The sequence below is a fragment of the Oryctolagus cuniculus genome, chromosome 11, assembly GCF_051225735.1.
Source record: "Oryctolagus cuniculus isolate XC-2025 breed Fujian yellow rabbit chromosome 11, ASM5122573v1, whole genome shotgun sequence".
NCBI classification, from domain to species: domain Eukaryota; kingdom Metazoa; phylum Chordata; class Mammalia; order Lagomorpha; family Leporidae; genus Oryctolagus; species Oryctolagus cuniculus.
In genome coordinates, this window is record NC_142877.1 from 25,317,475 (window position 1) to 25,333,440 (window position 15,966).

Genomic DNA, 15,966 nt, shown 5'->3' on the forward strand with positions numbered 1-15,966 from the left:
GAGGGGCTGTCTCGGTGAGCAGTTCAGCCGTCTGAGCTGAGGCAGAGGGGCCCTGAGCCCTGGCCGATGGCTGCAGGAGGGGACGTCGAAGCCAGGTCCTGGGCTTGCACACGGCCTCTGTTCCAGCACCACGCACAATGGGACCAGAGTCCTTAATTGTCAAATTAATGCTGCGTCCTCATTAAACACCAGCGTCGCGCCAGCCAACTCCGTCGATTCAACAAGTCTCTCTGGTCTTGGGGGGATACGGAGAGCGCGCGGCCCTGGCCTCACTCTGCAGAGGACCTGCGGGGTCCTGAGACCACCTTAGATGACCTGCTGCGGCTGGTGACGGCCTTGGCAGGCGCATGGCTTAGAGCAGCAGGGATGATGGTGGGGGGTGTGTTTGGAATCGGGGTGTGGAGCACAGGGGCAGGGAGGCAGGGAGGCGAGTGCGGCTGGCCCTGCCACTTGTCAGTGCGTCAGCTTGGACAGGTCCCATAACCTTGGTTTCCTCATCTGTAGCGTGGGCCAGCAGTGGTGCCTGCTCGGAGGGCCCATGCGGATTGGACAATGAGCTGGGCCCGGAGGAGAGCTCAGGGTCTAAAAAGCTTTGGTTTCTGTTGTTGCTGTTTTTGAACTTGGCTGAGCGAGGCCAGAACACGAGAGCCTCCAGTCCTGTTCCCAGTCGCTCTTTCTCCTGCCCCTCCGCGAGCCAGGAGCATTGCTGGAACACTCCACAGAGCTTTGTCTGAGCTGGAGGCGGCAGGTACAGCCCTGCCCGGGGCTCCGTGCATGCAGGAGGGCCGGCCCCGGTGAGGCTCTGCTGCCCCTGAGAGCTCGCCCACTCCGGCCGCAGCCGCCGCCTCCGTGCCCCTCCCAGCCAGCAGCGTGTGTCCAGCTTGCTGCTGCCCATGCCCAGAATGCTCCCCCTGGGGGACATCCAAGGCCCCTCTCTGCTTCCTGAAGGCCCCGGCTGTGGGGGCTGCCTGGGCCCCCTGCCCAGGTCCCCTGCTCTGCTGGGGTTTACGGTGCCCCTTGCGGAGGCCTCTTGTGGTTTCCTACCTCTTGTTCTTCACCCCCACTGGATGGGGAGTGCCCAGGAGGCCGGAACTTTGTCTTGTCCGCGCTGACTTTCCCAGCACCTGCAAAGGTGCTTGGCCCCGGGTAGGTGTTCCATAAATACTTGTCCAATGAATGGCCAGGGAGTTTGAGTGGGTGGTGCTTCTGAATGTTAATACAATACTTGGACTTTAATTCATGAGCGTTTCTGACACTACCCAAGCAGCAGCAGTCTCCCTGCTTCAGCCATGACCCGAGCATGGCCCTGTGACCCCCGCCCGGAAGACCCCTCCCCTCCTGCGCAGGGATGACCTGCTCCTGGTTCCCAGAGCTGCCTTGCTCATGCCTCCAGGGACCTCCCCCCCCTCCTGGCTCTGCTCTCCACCACTCTCTGGTTCTGTCACGTTAGCATCCGGATTATTTTGTCGTCCCTTTGTGCAGAGAGAGCCCTTGGACGTGGGTGTCCCTCCAGCACGAGGACACAGTTGCAGGGAGTGGAGTTCACAAAGGCAGGCTGCAGGTGGATGGGCCCGTGTGTGTGCGTGCGCGTGCATGGGTGTGTGCGTGTGTGTGTGTGTGTGTGCATGTACGAGGAGAGGGCATGGAGCACAGGAGAGCACTCTGCCCCCTGAGGCTCTGGGAGTCTGGCCCAGCTCTGGGTTCAACTGCAGGGGGGTCCACACAGAAGCTGCAAATCCCAGGCTACCCCCTCCCAGGCAGCGGTGGGGGAGGGAGTGGCCGATCCACACTGGCTTCCCGCACTTAGAGCAGATGTGCCTGGGGACAGGGCGAAGAAAGTGCAGACCAAAGCGTGTCCGCTGGCTGTAGGGGAGGCGGCTGAGGAGCTGGGGGCCCACGGAGCTGGTGTGCCTTGCTGGGCAGAGGGCCTGAGGCCTGAACCCCGGGCTGGGGCTCGGGGAGCCGCTGGGTCGTCCTCCTCCTTGTTTTACAGCTGCTGCTCCTCAAAGAGGCTGGGCCAGAAGGAGGTGGGGTCCCTTCCTGCTGGGTTGAAGGGGCCCCGCCCCGGGGGTTCCCGGATGACTGGCCAAGGCTCGCAAAGCCAGCAGCCAGGGGAGAGGAGGCAGGCGTGGTCCTCCCGGCAGCCCATCCGGCTGTTTGGAAGGCCCTGGCGGCCCCCCAGGCCCTTGAGCCGAACCCCCTTTGTGGTCTGATTGGAACCCTGGCCCGCCCCACCCCCTTCTCTCTCTCCACTCCTGGGGCCAGCCCTTTCGGTCTGGAAGCCGCCCAAGAGCCTATCTTTGAAGCTCAGGGAAGGTTAGGAAGGAGGAAGACAGAAATGTCCTCTGGGCCGGGGGAGTGGGAGAAAGGAATTCTGAGCATGCTCCACGGGAGTCCGGCCGGGCCTCGGGCCCAGTGGGGGCGGCCGGCGTGGCCTCCCCGGTGCCCGTGCGCGTGGAGCCAGTTCTCTTCCCGGGCTGCGGGCGGGAGCCCTGGCCCTTGTTTACAGAGCTCGTTGCAACCTTGGCTCGCGAGGGTAGGAGCCAGGCCCTGCTGTCCGCCCCACAGGATGCGAGACCTCGTAATTGTCTTCAATTACAGACAGCGCGGGCCCTGGGCCCCGGCTTCCGACAGGAACCAGAGCCCCAGCCACGTCCACGGGAGGGGGGGGGGGCGGCGCGGCGCCTGGCCCTCGCTGCAGCATGAGGGGCTCCCCTGGCCCCAGGAGCGTGCCCGCCCCTGCTGAACCCACCTTTTTCGTCCCTGCCCAGGATGAGACTTCAGTGAGCAGCGGAGATTTTGATATGAGCGACTCCGCATGGATGTCAGCTGACCCACACCTGGCCTCCAGCCTGAGTCCCGGCCAGGACGAGAGGATGCGGAGCCCGCAGAACCTGCACAGCCACGAGGACGGTGCGTGCCCCTCGGCGCCGGCGGGGGGGGGGGGGGCAGCTGTCCTGGGGTCAGCCGGGCAGATAGCCCGCTGGGCGGTGGGGCACGGACTCAGGCCAAGGTGTGGAGTTGCTCCTGGTGCTGTCAGCATCTCAGCGGGTCCCCACTGTCCCCAGGGCCCAGGCCTTCCTCCTGGGGGGTGATGGCTCCAGCTCGCGGGGGCGGGGCTGGCTGCTGGGGAGCTGTGTCTTGGCACTTGCTGGCTTGTGGGATCCAGGCCTGGGATGGTTACAGTGTGCCTGACCCAGACCAGGCCATCTGCTAGGCAGTGACAGGAGCTGTGGTCCCGCGGCTGGGGGGTGGGGGTTGGCTGCCGGACGGGTTCTTCAGGAGATGTGGCGGGGGGGGGGGGGACTCCTCGTCGGGTCAGGAGTCCGAGGCACCAGCTCCCAGAGGCTCACTTTAGCCCTCCCACGTGGGGCTCCCAACTGCTGGGCCCTGGGCTCTGGCATCTGCCTGGGTTTGGCAGGGCTGTGGGCGGCAGCGGGGGGTGGGGGGCAGCCCCTGTGGTCACAACGCTGGGGAGGAGGGGGCTGGGTACGGGGCGGGGGGGGAGCCTCAGAGAACCGGGGTATAGGAGCCGGCAATTAGGAGGGGTCGAAGGTCGGGGCCTGGTCTGTGGCGGGGAGGCACAGGGTTAAAAAGGGGTGTGAGGTTAACTCTGAACCAGCGGCCTTAGAGAGTAAATAAGGAGTAGGAGCCTCCTGGTTTGGGTCAAAGTTCGTCTCCATGGCAGAACCCGAGCCCGTCTCCCGACTGCCCCCTCAGCCTGAATCCGGCTTTGTCTGGGAGGAGACCCAGCCTGGAGGCAGCTGGAGGGGTCTGGGCCGGGGGCTGGGGAGCCAGGGAGCACTTGTGCGAGGAGTGGGGTGCGAGGCTGCTGGGAAAGAAAAGGTCTTTGTGCCTCTGTGCCTCGTGAGGTCAGCACGACCCCTCGTGCTGCAAGCCTCCCCGGCCATCCAGGGCCGCCTCTCTGCGTTCCCACGGGGGGGTGGGGGTGGCCAGGCATGGCCGGGCAGCTGACCTCCCGCCTCGCTGGGCTGCTGGAGGGCCACACCCAAAGGCACGCCCAGGGTCCTGCAACCAGGTTCAGCCCAGGGCCAGGGGTCATTCCCGCCCAAGGAGGACTCCGGGCAGCATTTGTAAAGCCCGGAAGAGGACAGAATGGGGCCGGCTCCCCCTGCTCATCCTCCGAAGGCCTTGTGCTTCTGGTCCTCACAGCCACCCCCGGGGAGTGGCTCGCGGCCTGCGGTGCTTCCGGGGCAGGCTCCACACCCGGGGGCCTTGGCGACCAGGTAGCAGTGGGTGCTGCCCACTGTCCACGAGCGCAGACAAGCCTCGAGCAGGCGAGAGGGTGGGCTGCGGTGGTCCGTGGGGGCCCGGCTGGTCTGCTGACAGGACCAGGGCGTTTATCAGGGCGGCGGTCAGAGCTGGAGACCGGGAGGATGGTGTTGACCGTGATACCACCAATTTAATTATTTCATCAGAGGCCGTGTCTGCAGGCTCTGGGCTGGTGTGCTGGCGTGAGACTGGCCCAACCCAGCACAGGGGTCAGGCTTGAGGAGGCACAGACAGCTCATCTGGTCCCTGCTGCCTCTTTGGGTCCCCGGGGCCTGTTGCGGACTGCTGCGTCTGCCCAGGGGCCGTGGCCAGGCACAGCGCCGGCCCGCGGTCCCGGGCCAGCCTCTGCACATGCGAGCTGAGCTCGAGCTCCTTGGGGTGCGTCCAGAGGACCCCCCGCCAGGCTTCCGGGTGTTTTCATGGCCCCTGTTGTCCCTGAAGGACCAGGGTGGGGACAGGCTGGGCAGGTGGCTCTGGTGGGCCCTGCATCCTGCACCCAGCTACGTGGCTGCTCCTGTGTGGCCTCTGTGCTCGCTCTGCCCCCCGGGGCCTCTGCCCGTGGGAGAGCTGGGTGTCTGCGGCCCCCACTGTGAGCTCTGCCCACCCGGCTCTGTTCTGCCCCGGACACCAGCTGCGTGCTGGCATTCCTTGAGACCCAGCCCCTAAGCACAGCATCCAGTGAGGACACGGTGTGCCCCTCACTGGGGACAGATTGGGCCCTTTGATCCTGAGGACGCTAGCCCCCTCCAATCCCCGCGGCCGTGCTGTGTACCTGGGTCTTTTCCCTTCGCCGGCAGCACCTCCCAGCCCTGCAGAGCAGCGGTCAGCCTGGAGCCATCCCAGGAAGCCCGGCCCTTGGCACAAATTCACACCTCCCTGCTGGTGGCCGTGGTGAGGGCCCTCTTCCTCCTTTCAGGTTTCACTAAGGCTGGGCGCTGGCAGGGCGGGTGCCACGGCAGAGCTGGGGCTGTCTCGGAGGTGCTGCCAGCTGAGCGTCTGCACCCTCTGTCCTGCTGCTGCCGCCTGCCTGCCCCCCACCTCCCTGCCCCCCACCTCCCTGTCCCCTGTCTCCCTGCCCCTTGCCTGCCTGTCTCCCACCTCACCTTCCTGTCCCCTGCAACCTCTTCGCCGCAGTTTCCCGTGCCTGTACTGAGGGTCCCATCCTGGGTGCCCCTAGCGCTGGGCAGGGAGCTGTTGCCCAGCCCCTCTGTTGGGCTGTTTGGGGGAGTGCATTGCTCTGGTCCCACAGGGGAAGAAACTGAACATCAGGGAGACTGTGGGTGGCCCAGCCCGCATCAGGGGCGCTGCAGAGGCCAGCCCACGTGGAGGGTCCCTGGGAGATGGGCGGGGAACTCTCCCAGAGCACCGGCTTCCGCCCACGCTTCCTGTCCACATATGGGCCAAGCCCCACTCGAGGCCTCGGCAAAGCCCTAGCGAGGTTTTCTGTTCTTTCTGCTGGCGTTGGGGTCCCGGCAGTGTGCTGTGCGCATTGCAGGTGCTTGGGAAAACACCCTGACCCGGGGCAGCCTCTGGGTGTGGAGAGAGGCTGCCTGCTTGAGACTTGGCCCAGAGACTCTGAGCTGGCATTGCCGGGGCTGTAGGGACGCCCCCCTCTGTGGGGTTATCTGCTTCAGGCCCAGCTCTGCCCCTGGGGCTGTGAGCAGGGCTGCGGGAGAGCCTGTGGGGCGAGCGCTCGGGTGTGTTGTCGGTACCGGGGCAGGGCCGCTCCTGCCATTTCCCTCTCGCTCAGCCCCTTCCTGAACGGAACATGTGAGGCCTGGCCTCTGGCAGGGACGCGCCCGGCGGGAGCGAACATTACTCACCTCCCGCACAGACAGGAAGCCCGCGCCAGGGACAGCCAGGGTCCTGCTTCCGCCTCCTGCGGGTGGGGTGGTTGGGGGATGTGTGGGGCCCAGGAGCCTCCTCTGTCCTGGGCTGGGCCTGCGCCTCCTGCCTGGTGCCTCATTGGCCGGAGGCTGGACAGGGACGCTGGGGGTCCCTCCGGGCTCTTCGCCAGTGGCAGCCCGGCTGGGAAGCCCCATCCCCACCTTTGCTTCCCAGGAGTCTGTGGCACCGTTGCCGGGTGGGCAGCACTCAGAACCCAGTCCCTGCCAGGCCATCAGCTTCCTGGACAGGAGCTGTGTCTTGGGAGCAGTGACTCTTGTCTTCCCCTTACGTTCATGGCAGAGGACTGGGAACGACAAAGGGGAAGCAAAGACAGCATTGGGGCACAGCCCTTCCCCAGGGTTTCTGTGCATGAGGCCGGAGCCTCATTTTGTTTTTTATTCCCTACTTATTTTTGAGATGTATCTATTTATTTGAAAGGTGGAGTTAGAGAAATCTCCCATCCACTGGTTCACTCCCCAAATAGCCACAACAGCCAGGAGCTTCTTCCGGGCACCCCACGTGGGTGAAGGGGCCCAAGGATTTGGGCCATCTTCTGCTGCTTTCCCAGGCGCATTCAAAGTGGAGCAACCGGGACTTGAACCTGCACCCATATGGGATGCCAGTGCCGCAGGCAGAGGCTTAAGCTGCTACGCCATAGTGCCAGCCTCTCGTTTTGTTTTTTAAAAGGGGGTGAGGGGAGCATGGAGGTGCTGCATGGTGTCGGTCAGCTCCGTCCTGTCCCTGGTGTGCACCTGCCACAGTGTTAAAGTCTGTGACCGGAGGTCCTGGCCTTGAGCTCCCTGCCCGGCTGCGACCCTGTGAGCTCAGACCTGTAACTGTTCCTATCACTCACGGGAAACATGTGCCAGGGGGAGTGTTTCACCTGGACCCCAGGGGCACGGGTCTAGCCAGAGCCCAGGCTCCGCACAGTCCAGTCTCCTAGGCTGGGCTTCCCCTGGGCAGGTGTCAGGTGATCCACGGTGGAGATGAGACACGGGGACCGGGGAACAGGCAGCCCCAGCCTGAGGCAGCAGCAGGTCCCCCCGAGGAGGGTGCTGAGGGCCAGGTGGTCCCCAGGCCATGTCTCCAAAAGGTCCCTGTGCCCCCAGGAAAAGCAAGGCAGCATGGACACAGCTAGGCCGCCTGGCAAGGGTCTGGCACGTGAGGGTCCGGGAGGATAGAGAGTGGTCGGGCCGTCCCTGTGGGCTTGAGGTCTCAGCTGGACGGGCTGCCTAGACGTGGTCCCTGTGCGCTGCTGTGTGTACCCTGAGCGGGCCCTGCAGTGTAGTCTGGAGCTCACTGCTCGCCCTCTCTGAGCCTTGGCCTCTGTCTATGGCATGGTCCTGGGGCCGTGGCCATCAACCCTGGAGTCCTTGGGAGTTCTTGGTAAGAAGACCAAGGCTTCCTGCCTCCTGGCCCTTGGTGCCCTGGGCGGGGCCCTCCACACCCGGAAATGCAAACTGGGTGGCAGGGCGGCCCCCGGGGAGCAGGTGCGTGACCGGGGCACCCAGGGTGCAGTGTTCGCGGTGGCGCTGCCTCTCTTGTCCTCATCAGCCTGTGCCCTTCTCTCCCGGGTCTGCAGGGAGGCACGGGGCCAGCGTGAGGCCCCAGCTTGGCTGCCTCTGACCCAACCCCAGATCCTGCCCCTGCCGCCGCCTCACTGTGTGGCCTGGGCAAGCCCTTCCCTCGCTGGGCTGTGGGATGGTCACCTTGCTGTCTTGTGACCCTGTGTCCCCTATGGCCCTACGCTTTGTTCAGATTCACCCAAGGGTCCCACGCCGGCAGGCAGCTGCAAGGGCGGGGCCGCTGCCCGCTCACCTGTGTGCTGGCCACTCTGCTGGGCACTGAGGATGCCCCGTGAGGGGCCCCAGCAAGGGGTGCTGAGAGGGGCTGCACAGGGAGTCAGAAGGGCTGGGGCGAGTGGGCATCGGGGCCAGGCCGTTTGGGCTCAGAAAGGGCTCCTGTGTGGCTCCTGTGCCTTGGGCCTGGTGACTGTCCCTGGCTTAGGGGTGGTGTGGCTCCTTTGCCGCAGCCTCACTGGGATGGCCTCAGAGGGGCTTTTAAACTGAGCCTTCTCTCCCTGCACCTGCAGCCCTTGGCCCTGCCCCTCACCCCGGCCGTTTCTCTGAGGGGAGGCTGGAAGCCGGGGCTGGGCCTCATTTGCTCCCTCCGTCTCCTCGGAGAGCCAGAGCCGTGGGTGCCTCTTCAGGGCTCCAAGGCCGCCTTGCCTCTTCCCCTCCCCTCCCCCAGGAGCAGGGAGCTGGGGCCCAGGCCCTCACAGGGATTGGCCTTGGGCCATGCCAGCAGTCCCGGGTTTCAGGGAAGTGTCCGTGGCCAGCTAGGCTGCAGACGACATAGATGGTGCTGGCCCGTGCTGGCTCCTGGCCTGCTGGGGGCTGCGACGGGCTGGGAGACAGCTCTGAGAGATCCCTTTATCCTGAAGGCAGGGGGCCCTGCACAGCCCTGGCCTTGTCCACACTGCTGGGGTCTCCAGATGCTGGGTGACAAGCTGCAGGACAGAGAAGGTGAAGTCTACCTGCTGAAAGAGAGAGGGAGACGCCCTGCACACGCACCTGCCCCCTGCTGCCTCCACTACCAGGGATCCTCGGGGAGTCCTCCTCTCACCGCCCCCCTTCTGAGAGAAGGCTGTGGGGGCACCCCAGCCTGTCCAAGGACGACTTTCTCAAGAACCAGGAAGTGGCCAGGGCCATGTTGGCGTCATCCCTGTGACCTAAGGACCGGGATGCACCGAGGCCAGACCGGTTTCTGGGAGGGGTGGCGGGGAGCCTGCGGGGTTGCAGGTCGTTCCCACACGGTGGCCTTCTGTGGCTCTGTCTGCTCTCGAACACGCGCGTGCCCAGGTGTGCGTGAGCGTGCACACGGATAACTCAGCTAAAGCTTTGCACACGGACTTGGCGTTTACTTCTCACTGCCTGTGCTTGGCCCAGAGGGTGGGGCCGGGAAGAGGGCAGGCCTGGGAGGACAGGGCCCCGGCAGTCACTTGCGGGTGTGTTTCCCTGAACAGAATTGGCCAGATGTGCTAGGAGAGTCCAGGCTGGGGGTGGGTGGGGCGGGTGGGACGTGGCTCCAGTGCACAGACGGACAAACAGAGGCCAGGAAAGGAGCTGGCCTTGAAGACCAAGGTGGGGTGGGGCAGGGCAGGCAGTGCTCGGTGGGGGTCGGGTGGGCACCATTTCTCACTCCTGGCGGTGAGCTGTCTGCTTCCCCCAGGAGCCCGTGGATCGCTGCTGACGGCTGCTGGGAGGGGCCATCGCACAGGTGTGGCGGGCCACCTGCACCGGAAGCACTGACCTGATGCAGGCACTGGCTGACCTGCACCCATGCAGAGAAAGCCTGTGCCAGGCTCTCGCGAGCGCAGGTGCAGGCGGAGGCACCGGGCCCCTGTGAGCCTCGGGGAGGAAGGAAAGAAAAATGTCCCCGTGTTAGACAGCGTCACATGCTTGTTGACACACGTCTTGGCTGTATCGAGTCAAATACAATAGATTGTTAATTTCATCTGTTTCTACGTTTTAATAATACGGCTACTAGCACATATGAGGACACGTAGGAGGAGACGTTGACAAGTTTGTGGAGGGGCAGGTGCCTGGCAGCAGTTAAGATGCCACTTGGGGGGCAGTGTTGGGGACCCCTGTGATGCTGGCATCCCATATGGATGCCGATTCTAATCTGGGCTGCTCCCCCCCCCTTTTTTTTTGACAGAGTGGACAGTGAGAGAAAGAGAGACAGAGAGAAAGGTCTTCCTTTTCCGTTGGTTCACCCCCCAGTGGCCGCTGCGGCTGGCGCACTGCACTGATCCAAAGCCAGAAGCCAGGTGCTTCTCCTGGTCTCCCATGGGGTGCAGGGCCCAAGCACTTGGGCCATCCTCCAGTGCACTCCCGGGCCACAGCAGAGAGCTGGCCTGGAAGAGGGGCAACCAGGACAGAATCCGGCGCCCCGACCGGGACTAGAACCTGGTGTGCCGGCGCCGCAGGTGGAGGATTAGCCTGTTGAGCCACGGCGCTGGCCTGCTCTACTTCTGATCCAGCTCCCTGCTAACACGCCTGGGAAAGCAGCAGAGGATGGCCCAAGTGTTTGGGCCCCTGTACCCACGTGAGAGACCTGGAAGAAGCTCCTGGCACCTGGCTTCGGCCTGGCCCCGTCCCAGCAATTTAAGACATTTGGGCAATGAACCAATGGATGGAAGATCTGTCTCCCCCCCACGCCACTCATCTGACTTTCAAATAAATAAGTAAATAAATCTTTTTTAAAAAGATTCCACTTGAGGGGCCAGAGCCATGGCCCAGTAGGTTAATCCTCCACCTGTGGCACCCGGCATCCCATGTGGGTGCTGGTTCTAGTCCCAGCTGCTCCTCTTCCAATCCAGCTCTCTGCTATGTCCTGGGAAAGCAGTAGAAGATGGCCCAAGTCCTTGGGCCCCTGTACCCACATGGGAGACCCAGAAGAGGCACCTGGCTCCTGGCTTCAGAACGGCGCAGCTCCAGCCATTGCAGCCATTTGGGGAGTGAACCAGCGGATGGGAGACCTTTCTCTCTGTCTTTCCCTCTCACTCTCTGTAACTTTACCTCTCAAATAAATAAATAAAAATCTTTTTTTTAAAAAAAGGTGCCACTTGGGATGTCCCCATCTCATCTTGGGGTGCAAGGGTTCGAGTCCCAGGTCTGCTTCTGATTCCAGTCTCCTATTAATGTGTACCCTGGGACTCACCACCACCCACACAGGAGGCCTGGGTGGATTTGGAGAGTGAGCCAACTGATGAAAGATTTCTCTCTTTCCGTCTCTGTATCTCTCCCTCTTTCTCAGCCACAAATAGAGTAAATTTAAAATTTTTAAAATATTTTTAATTTATTTGAAAGGCAGAGTTAGAGGGAGAGAGACAGAGATCTTCCATCCACCGGTTAACTCGTCAAATGGCCACAATGGCCACGGCTGGGCTGGGCCAAAGCCAGAGCCAGAGCCAGGAGCGTCATCTGGGTCTCCCATATGGGTTCAGGGGCCCAAGCACTTGGGCCATCCTCTGCTGCTTTCCCAGGCGCATTAGCAGGGAGCTGGATTGGAAATGGAGCAGCTGGGACTCGAACCTTTACCACACTATAGGCAGCAGCTCTACCTTCTCCCCTACAATACCAGTCCATCAAAAAAATTTTTTAAAGCGTTATTTATTTGGGAGGTAGGGTTACAAAGATAGAGATAGAGAGAGGGAGAGACACCCATTGGTTCACTCCCCAAATGGCTGCAATGGCCAGGACCAGGCCAAGCCCAGGCCAAGAGCCAGGAGCTCCATCCAGGTCTCCCGCGTGGATGACAGGGTTCAGCACTTGGGCCGTCTGCTCCTGCTGCCTTCCCAGATGCATGGACAGGGAGCTGGGTCTGAAGCGGAGCCTCTGAGACACAGAATGGCACTCTCATGTGGGATGCTGCTGACGCAGGCGGCACCTTAATCGGCACCGCAACACCGGCCCCTCAAAATTGTCCCTGCACCAAAATAAACTCACGTTGTCATTTCTGTCTTCCACGAACTTTGGAGGGGCCTTTGCAGGTGGCTTGGGTCCCCTTTCTGCAGACTCTGTGGCGCCAGGTATTGGCACCTGCTAGGGGCTGGGCGGGAGCCGCCGCTGCCAGAGCACCGAGGGGTGTGTGCGGCGGCAGAGGCGGCCACTGTGGGCAGAGGCGAGAGTGCAGCCCAGCGCTGGGATGGGGCCCCTGCCCCTCATTGGGGCTGGGCCGTTCAAGCCACGGGGACTGAGCTGTGGGCTCAGAAGGAGCAAGGGGCAGGCGCCCATGTGGCCCACTGCCCTGCATGGTGAGAGCCCAGTGTCCGGTGTGTGACCCCCGGGCCTCCCGCTCGCCTTCCGGGAGGAAGAGCCGAGTAGCCGCCAGGAGCCTGGTGCTCCTTGGAGCTATGCATCATGTAAACACAGCCCTGGCCACTGGCCTCTGTCAGAGCGGGCGGGCTGGCGGGGGCAGCTCCAGCGTGGTGCACGCCCCAAATTCCGGGCAGAGTCAGGCCCCAGACCACAGCCCAGAGCTGCCTCCCACATCCGGCAGGTCCTGCCCTGGTGCCCCCCACCCCCTCCCTGCCTATCTCACGAGCACGCATGTGTGTGTGTGTGCACACACAAATTCTTGATGCCCGTGCTCCCCTGCCCACTACTGCTGTGACTGAAACCCTGCCAATGAGGCGACGCGCACGCTGGGTGCCGGGGATGGTGGGCCTTCCTGCTCTCACTAGTCTGGCCTGGCCTGGCCTGGCCTGGCCGGCGCGGGTCGCCCACCGGGAGAGGGTGCCTCGCTGTGGCCCCGGGGCCCAGCGTGGCAATTGGCGGCTCGCACAGAGCCAGGCTTGTGCAGGCTGCGGGGCGCTGGCGCCCACATAAGGGCATTGTTTGCCGAGGTCAAAGGGGTTTTTGTCTCCTTCTGGAGACGGGACAGAGGGAGGAACAATTTCCCCCATTCATCACTAATTCCCCCATTTGAATAGCAGCGCGCTGCCCGGGCTGCAATAGATGGGCACGGCAGCCGGCCCTGCCCGCAGGCGTTCCGGGCACAGGTGGCAGGCTCTGGGGCCTCCCCCGTGGGGCGCCACCCTTGGCCGCGACTGGGAAGGCCTGAGTCTGTAGCCATGCTCAGAGGGGACACCCTCCCGGCCGCGTCCCCGGCTCACACAGTCGCATTTGGGGCGGCCCGCCCCGCTGGCATGGCTGCGGGCTCCGGCAGGCCGGCCTTGAGGAGGGCGTCCCTCCCAGGAAGGTGAGGTGCAGGCTGATCAGGGCACCCTCTGCTCCCACTTCCAACTGCAGCCTGCGGTGGGTCCAACCCGAACACGCCACGCAGCCAGAGGCCTGCGTCCCTGGGTGTTTTCACAGTCATAAACTGGGGCCCGGGAGGGCGGCCACGGCAGCTCCCTGCGCTGCAGATAAGAGGCGCCGAGGAGGCCGGCCGCGCCCAAGGTCGTGCACACCGCGGGGCCCGGGTGCCGTTTGGGCCCGGGTTTGGGTTCCTCTTGTATCTCTTCAGTCATGCTTGGGGAGGAGGGCTCAGGATGGGCCAGGTCCCAGCTGGCTTCCCCGTCGCCTCTTTCCCCACGTAGCTGCAGGTGCTGTTCCGGGGGCGGCGGCCCTGCAGCTAGCACCACCGTGGGTGGCGGGCACCTCAGGTCTGGGCTGGGGGCAGGAGTCCCAGGGAGGAAAGAGGCCAGTGCCCAGCTTCCTTTCCTTGGCCCCTGCCTAGGGAAGACCCTGGATTACTCAGGGACCAGACCAGATACACGTGATGCAGACCCGCGCCTCCAGCCAGCCCCCAGTGTACAGGAAGCCCTGGCTCCCGAGTCGGAATCTGGGGCCTTTGGGTTTAGGCAGAGGTGGATTTCGGGGGTCCTCACACCCCTGCCCATCAGCCCTGCTCCCCCTCCCTGGGCCCCTGCCCCCAGCAGAGCCAGCTCTTCTTCCCCCTCCGTCTGGGTCACATGCTGTCACTGGCCGCTGTGCCGGGCTCTGCTGACTGGCCAGCCCTGGGGCACGTGCTCACCGGGAGGAACCCTGGAGGAGGAACCCTGGAAGACGGGGAGCCCTCACCAGAGGAAGGGGCGTGGCTTCTGGGGAGGCAGGCTCGGTCTGTGCCCACCCACAGCCGCCCTGCCCGCTGGGTCTCCAGGGCGGCCGCTGCCAAGCCACAGACACAGTAAACACAGTAGCATTGTGAGGAGGTGATGAATGTGCTGGGGAAAATAGGTAAAGGGGTCAGCATGTCAGAGCAGGGCTGCCCAGGGCGGCCTCTCCCGGCAAAGCCCTGGCAGCGAGGGCGCGCGCCAGGAGGACTGCCGGGGAGGGGGGGCTGAGGTGCAGAGTCCCCGTCACAGCTGGAGGCGGCCGGCCGGGCCGGAGGGCCCAGAGCCAAGCCCCTGAGCGGCACCAAAGGCCTCAGCGCTCGGCCCAGGGCCTTTCCTCACAGCGCCCACCCTCGTCCCCCTTGCCTGGTGTTGTGATGGGGCTCAGAGGAGGCAGCCCTGGAGGAGGAGCAGGAGCTGGCGGCAAGGGGTGCACACGGGTCGGGTCCTCCTTAGAGCCCTTTGTTTGCTTTCTTGCTCACTAGAACCTGAGCCCCGCCCCCGCCAAGGCCCGCAGCACCCCGTCTGTCTACTGCTGGTTCCTGAGGGCCACCTCGGGGCTGACACCACCAGCAGCAGGTGTCCCGGAAGGGAGGGCCCTGGCCCCCTGCCTGGCTCTGACCACCTCAGATGGGGTAGCGGGTCTGTGCTGCGCTTACCTCCTGCCTCGCTGTGACCTCCTCAGATGGGGCAGTGGGTCTGTGCTGGGCTCGGGGCTGCAGTCCGGGGGAGATGCACGTGCAGGGAGTGAGAGTGTGTGGGGTGCGGTAACCGGCTCTTCCTGGGGCGCAGCTCCTCAGCAGTGGGCGTCGGCGGCTCCCTGGAAGCCCCACTGTCCCAGCGTGAGGCCCGTGTGCAGAGGGCTCTGCTCGGCCCCAGCAGGTGAAGGGGGGGCTGCTTGGATACAGAGCTGGGGCCCCTCCTCCCCTGCCCCACGGCGACTCTGCTTTGTGCCAAAACCGTGGCCACGGGTTGCGGGCAGCCCCGCGAGCGGATTGTCCCAGGGCAGGCTGTGCAGGGCGGTGGGCAGCACCCCAGGGTGGGCAGCCAAGACCTTGGTGTGACTGGGGGACAGGGGCTGTGTGCTTAGGGTTTTCTGTCCCTCCCTCTGGTGTGGGTACTGTGGGTGCCACTGCGCAGGTGATGGGGTGGCAGCAAACGGGGATGCACAAGCCCATGGTTTGGGGCTATGTTGGGGGGAGGTTATTAAAATATATACAAGGGGACTTCAAAAAGTTCATGGAAGATGGAACTAAAGGGCGCTTGCTTCTTTGGGCGCCAAAGCATCGTGAAGCCGCGCGGACTTGCGCACCGTGGGAAGCGTTCTATACACCTGCGGGGTCAGCAGCCAGCACCGCTGCTCCCACAGCGCTGAACGGCGCCCGTGACACAGCCGCTCCGGCTCGGCTCCCCTGCCCCTGGTCACCACGTGTGACCGTCTGGCCCCCTGCGGCCCTGCAGGCCAGGGGAAGCAGAGAAGTGCCTGTCCGTTGTGCCCGGGTCCTTTCCCTCTGTGCCGGGAGCGGCAGCAGTGCGTCATTCCTTTGGAAGACACAGCGATATCCTGTACGGACACGCCACATTTTGTCTTTTTGTTGTTGTTGTTGTTAATTTTTTAAATGTATTCTGAGAAAGGCATAGAAACAGAGCGGGGGGGGGGAGGGGAGGGGGAGGGCACTGTTTCTATCTGCTGGTTCGCTCCCCAAAAGCCAGCAGCTCAGAACTCCATGTGGGTCTCCCACATGCATGACAGGGACCCAACCACTTGAACCATCGTCTGCAGGAAGCTGGATTGGAAACAGAGCTGGGACTCTGACGTAGGCTGCAGCCGTCCCAAGGGGCGTGTTAACCCCTGTGCCAAACCAGTCTCCGGTATCTAAACACTAGGCACTTACAGAGGATGCAGGGTTCCAGTAGGTGGGCGTGCGAGGTACAGGCTCCCGTTGCCCCCGCCCACTCCCTTTGCTGGGGGGACGGACCCACTGGAGCCAGCACCAGTTTTTCCCTGGTCAGACGGCACAGGTGCACAGCCCTGGGAGGAAGGTGCTGGCAGCCGGAGAGTCTGGGCCCCCCTCTGGGCCTCTGACCAGGGAGGACCAGGGGGTCCATTGCCCTGGGAGGCAGACCGCGGCCTTGGGCCTGTGCTGAATGCAGTGACCGCC

General features: G+C 63.9%; 1 protein-coding gene across 6 annotated transcripts in view; it reads left to right on the top strand.

Moving 5' to 3' along the window:
- NOL4L (nucleolar protein 4 like) overlaps positions 1-15,966 on the top strand; it is a 113,155-nt gene that overhangs the window by 89,261 nt on the left and 7,928 nt on the right. For 4 of the 6 annotated variants that reach the window (XM_002710921.5, XM_089307196.1, XM_051845101.3 and 1 more), the window contains one exon: positions 2,772-2,913. In XM_002710921.5, coding sequence (XP_002710967.2) covers positions 2,772-2,913 — 142 coding nt within the window. The other 2 variants (XM_070051417.2, XM_051845099.3) reach the window with 2 other exon arrangements.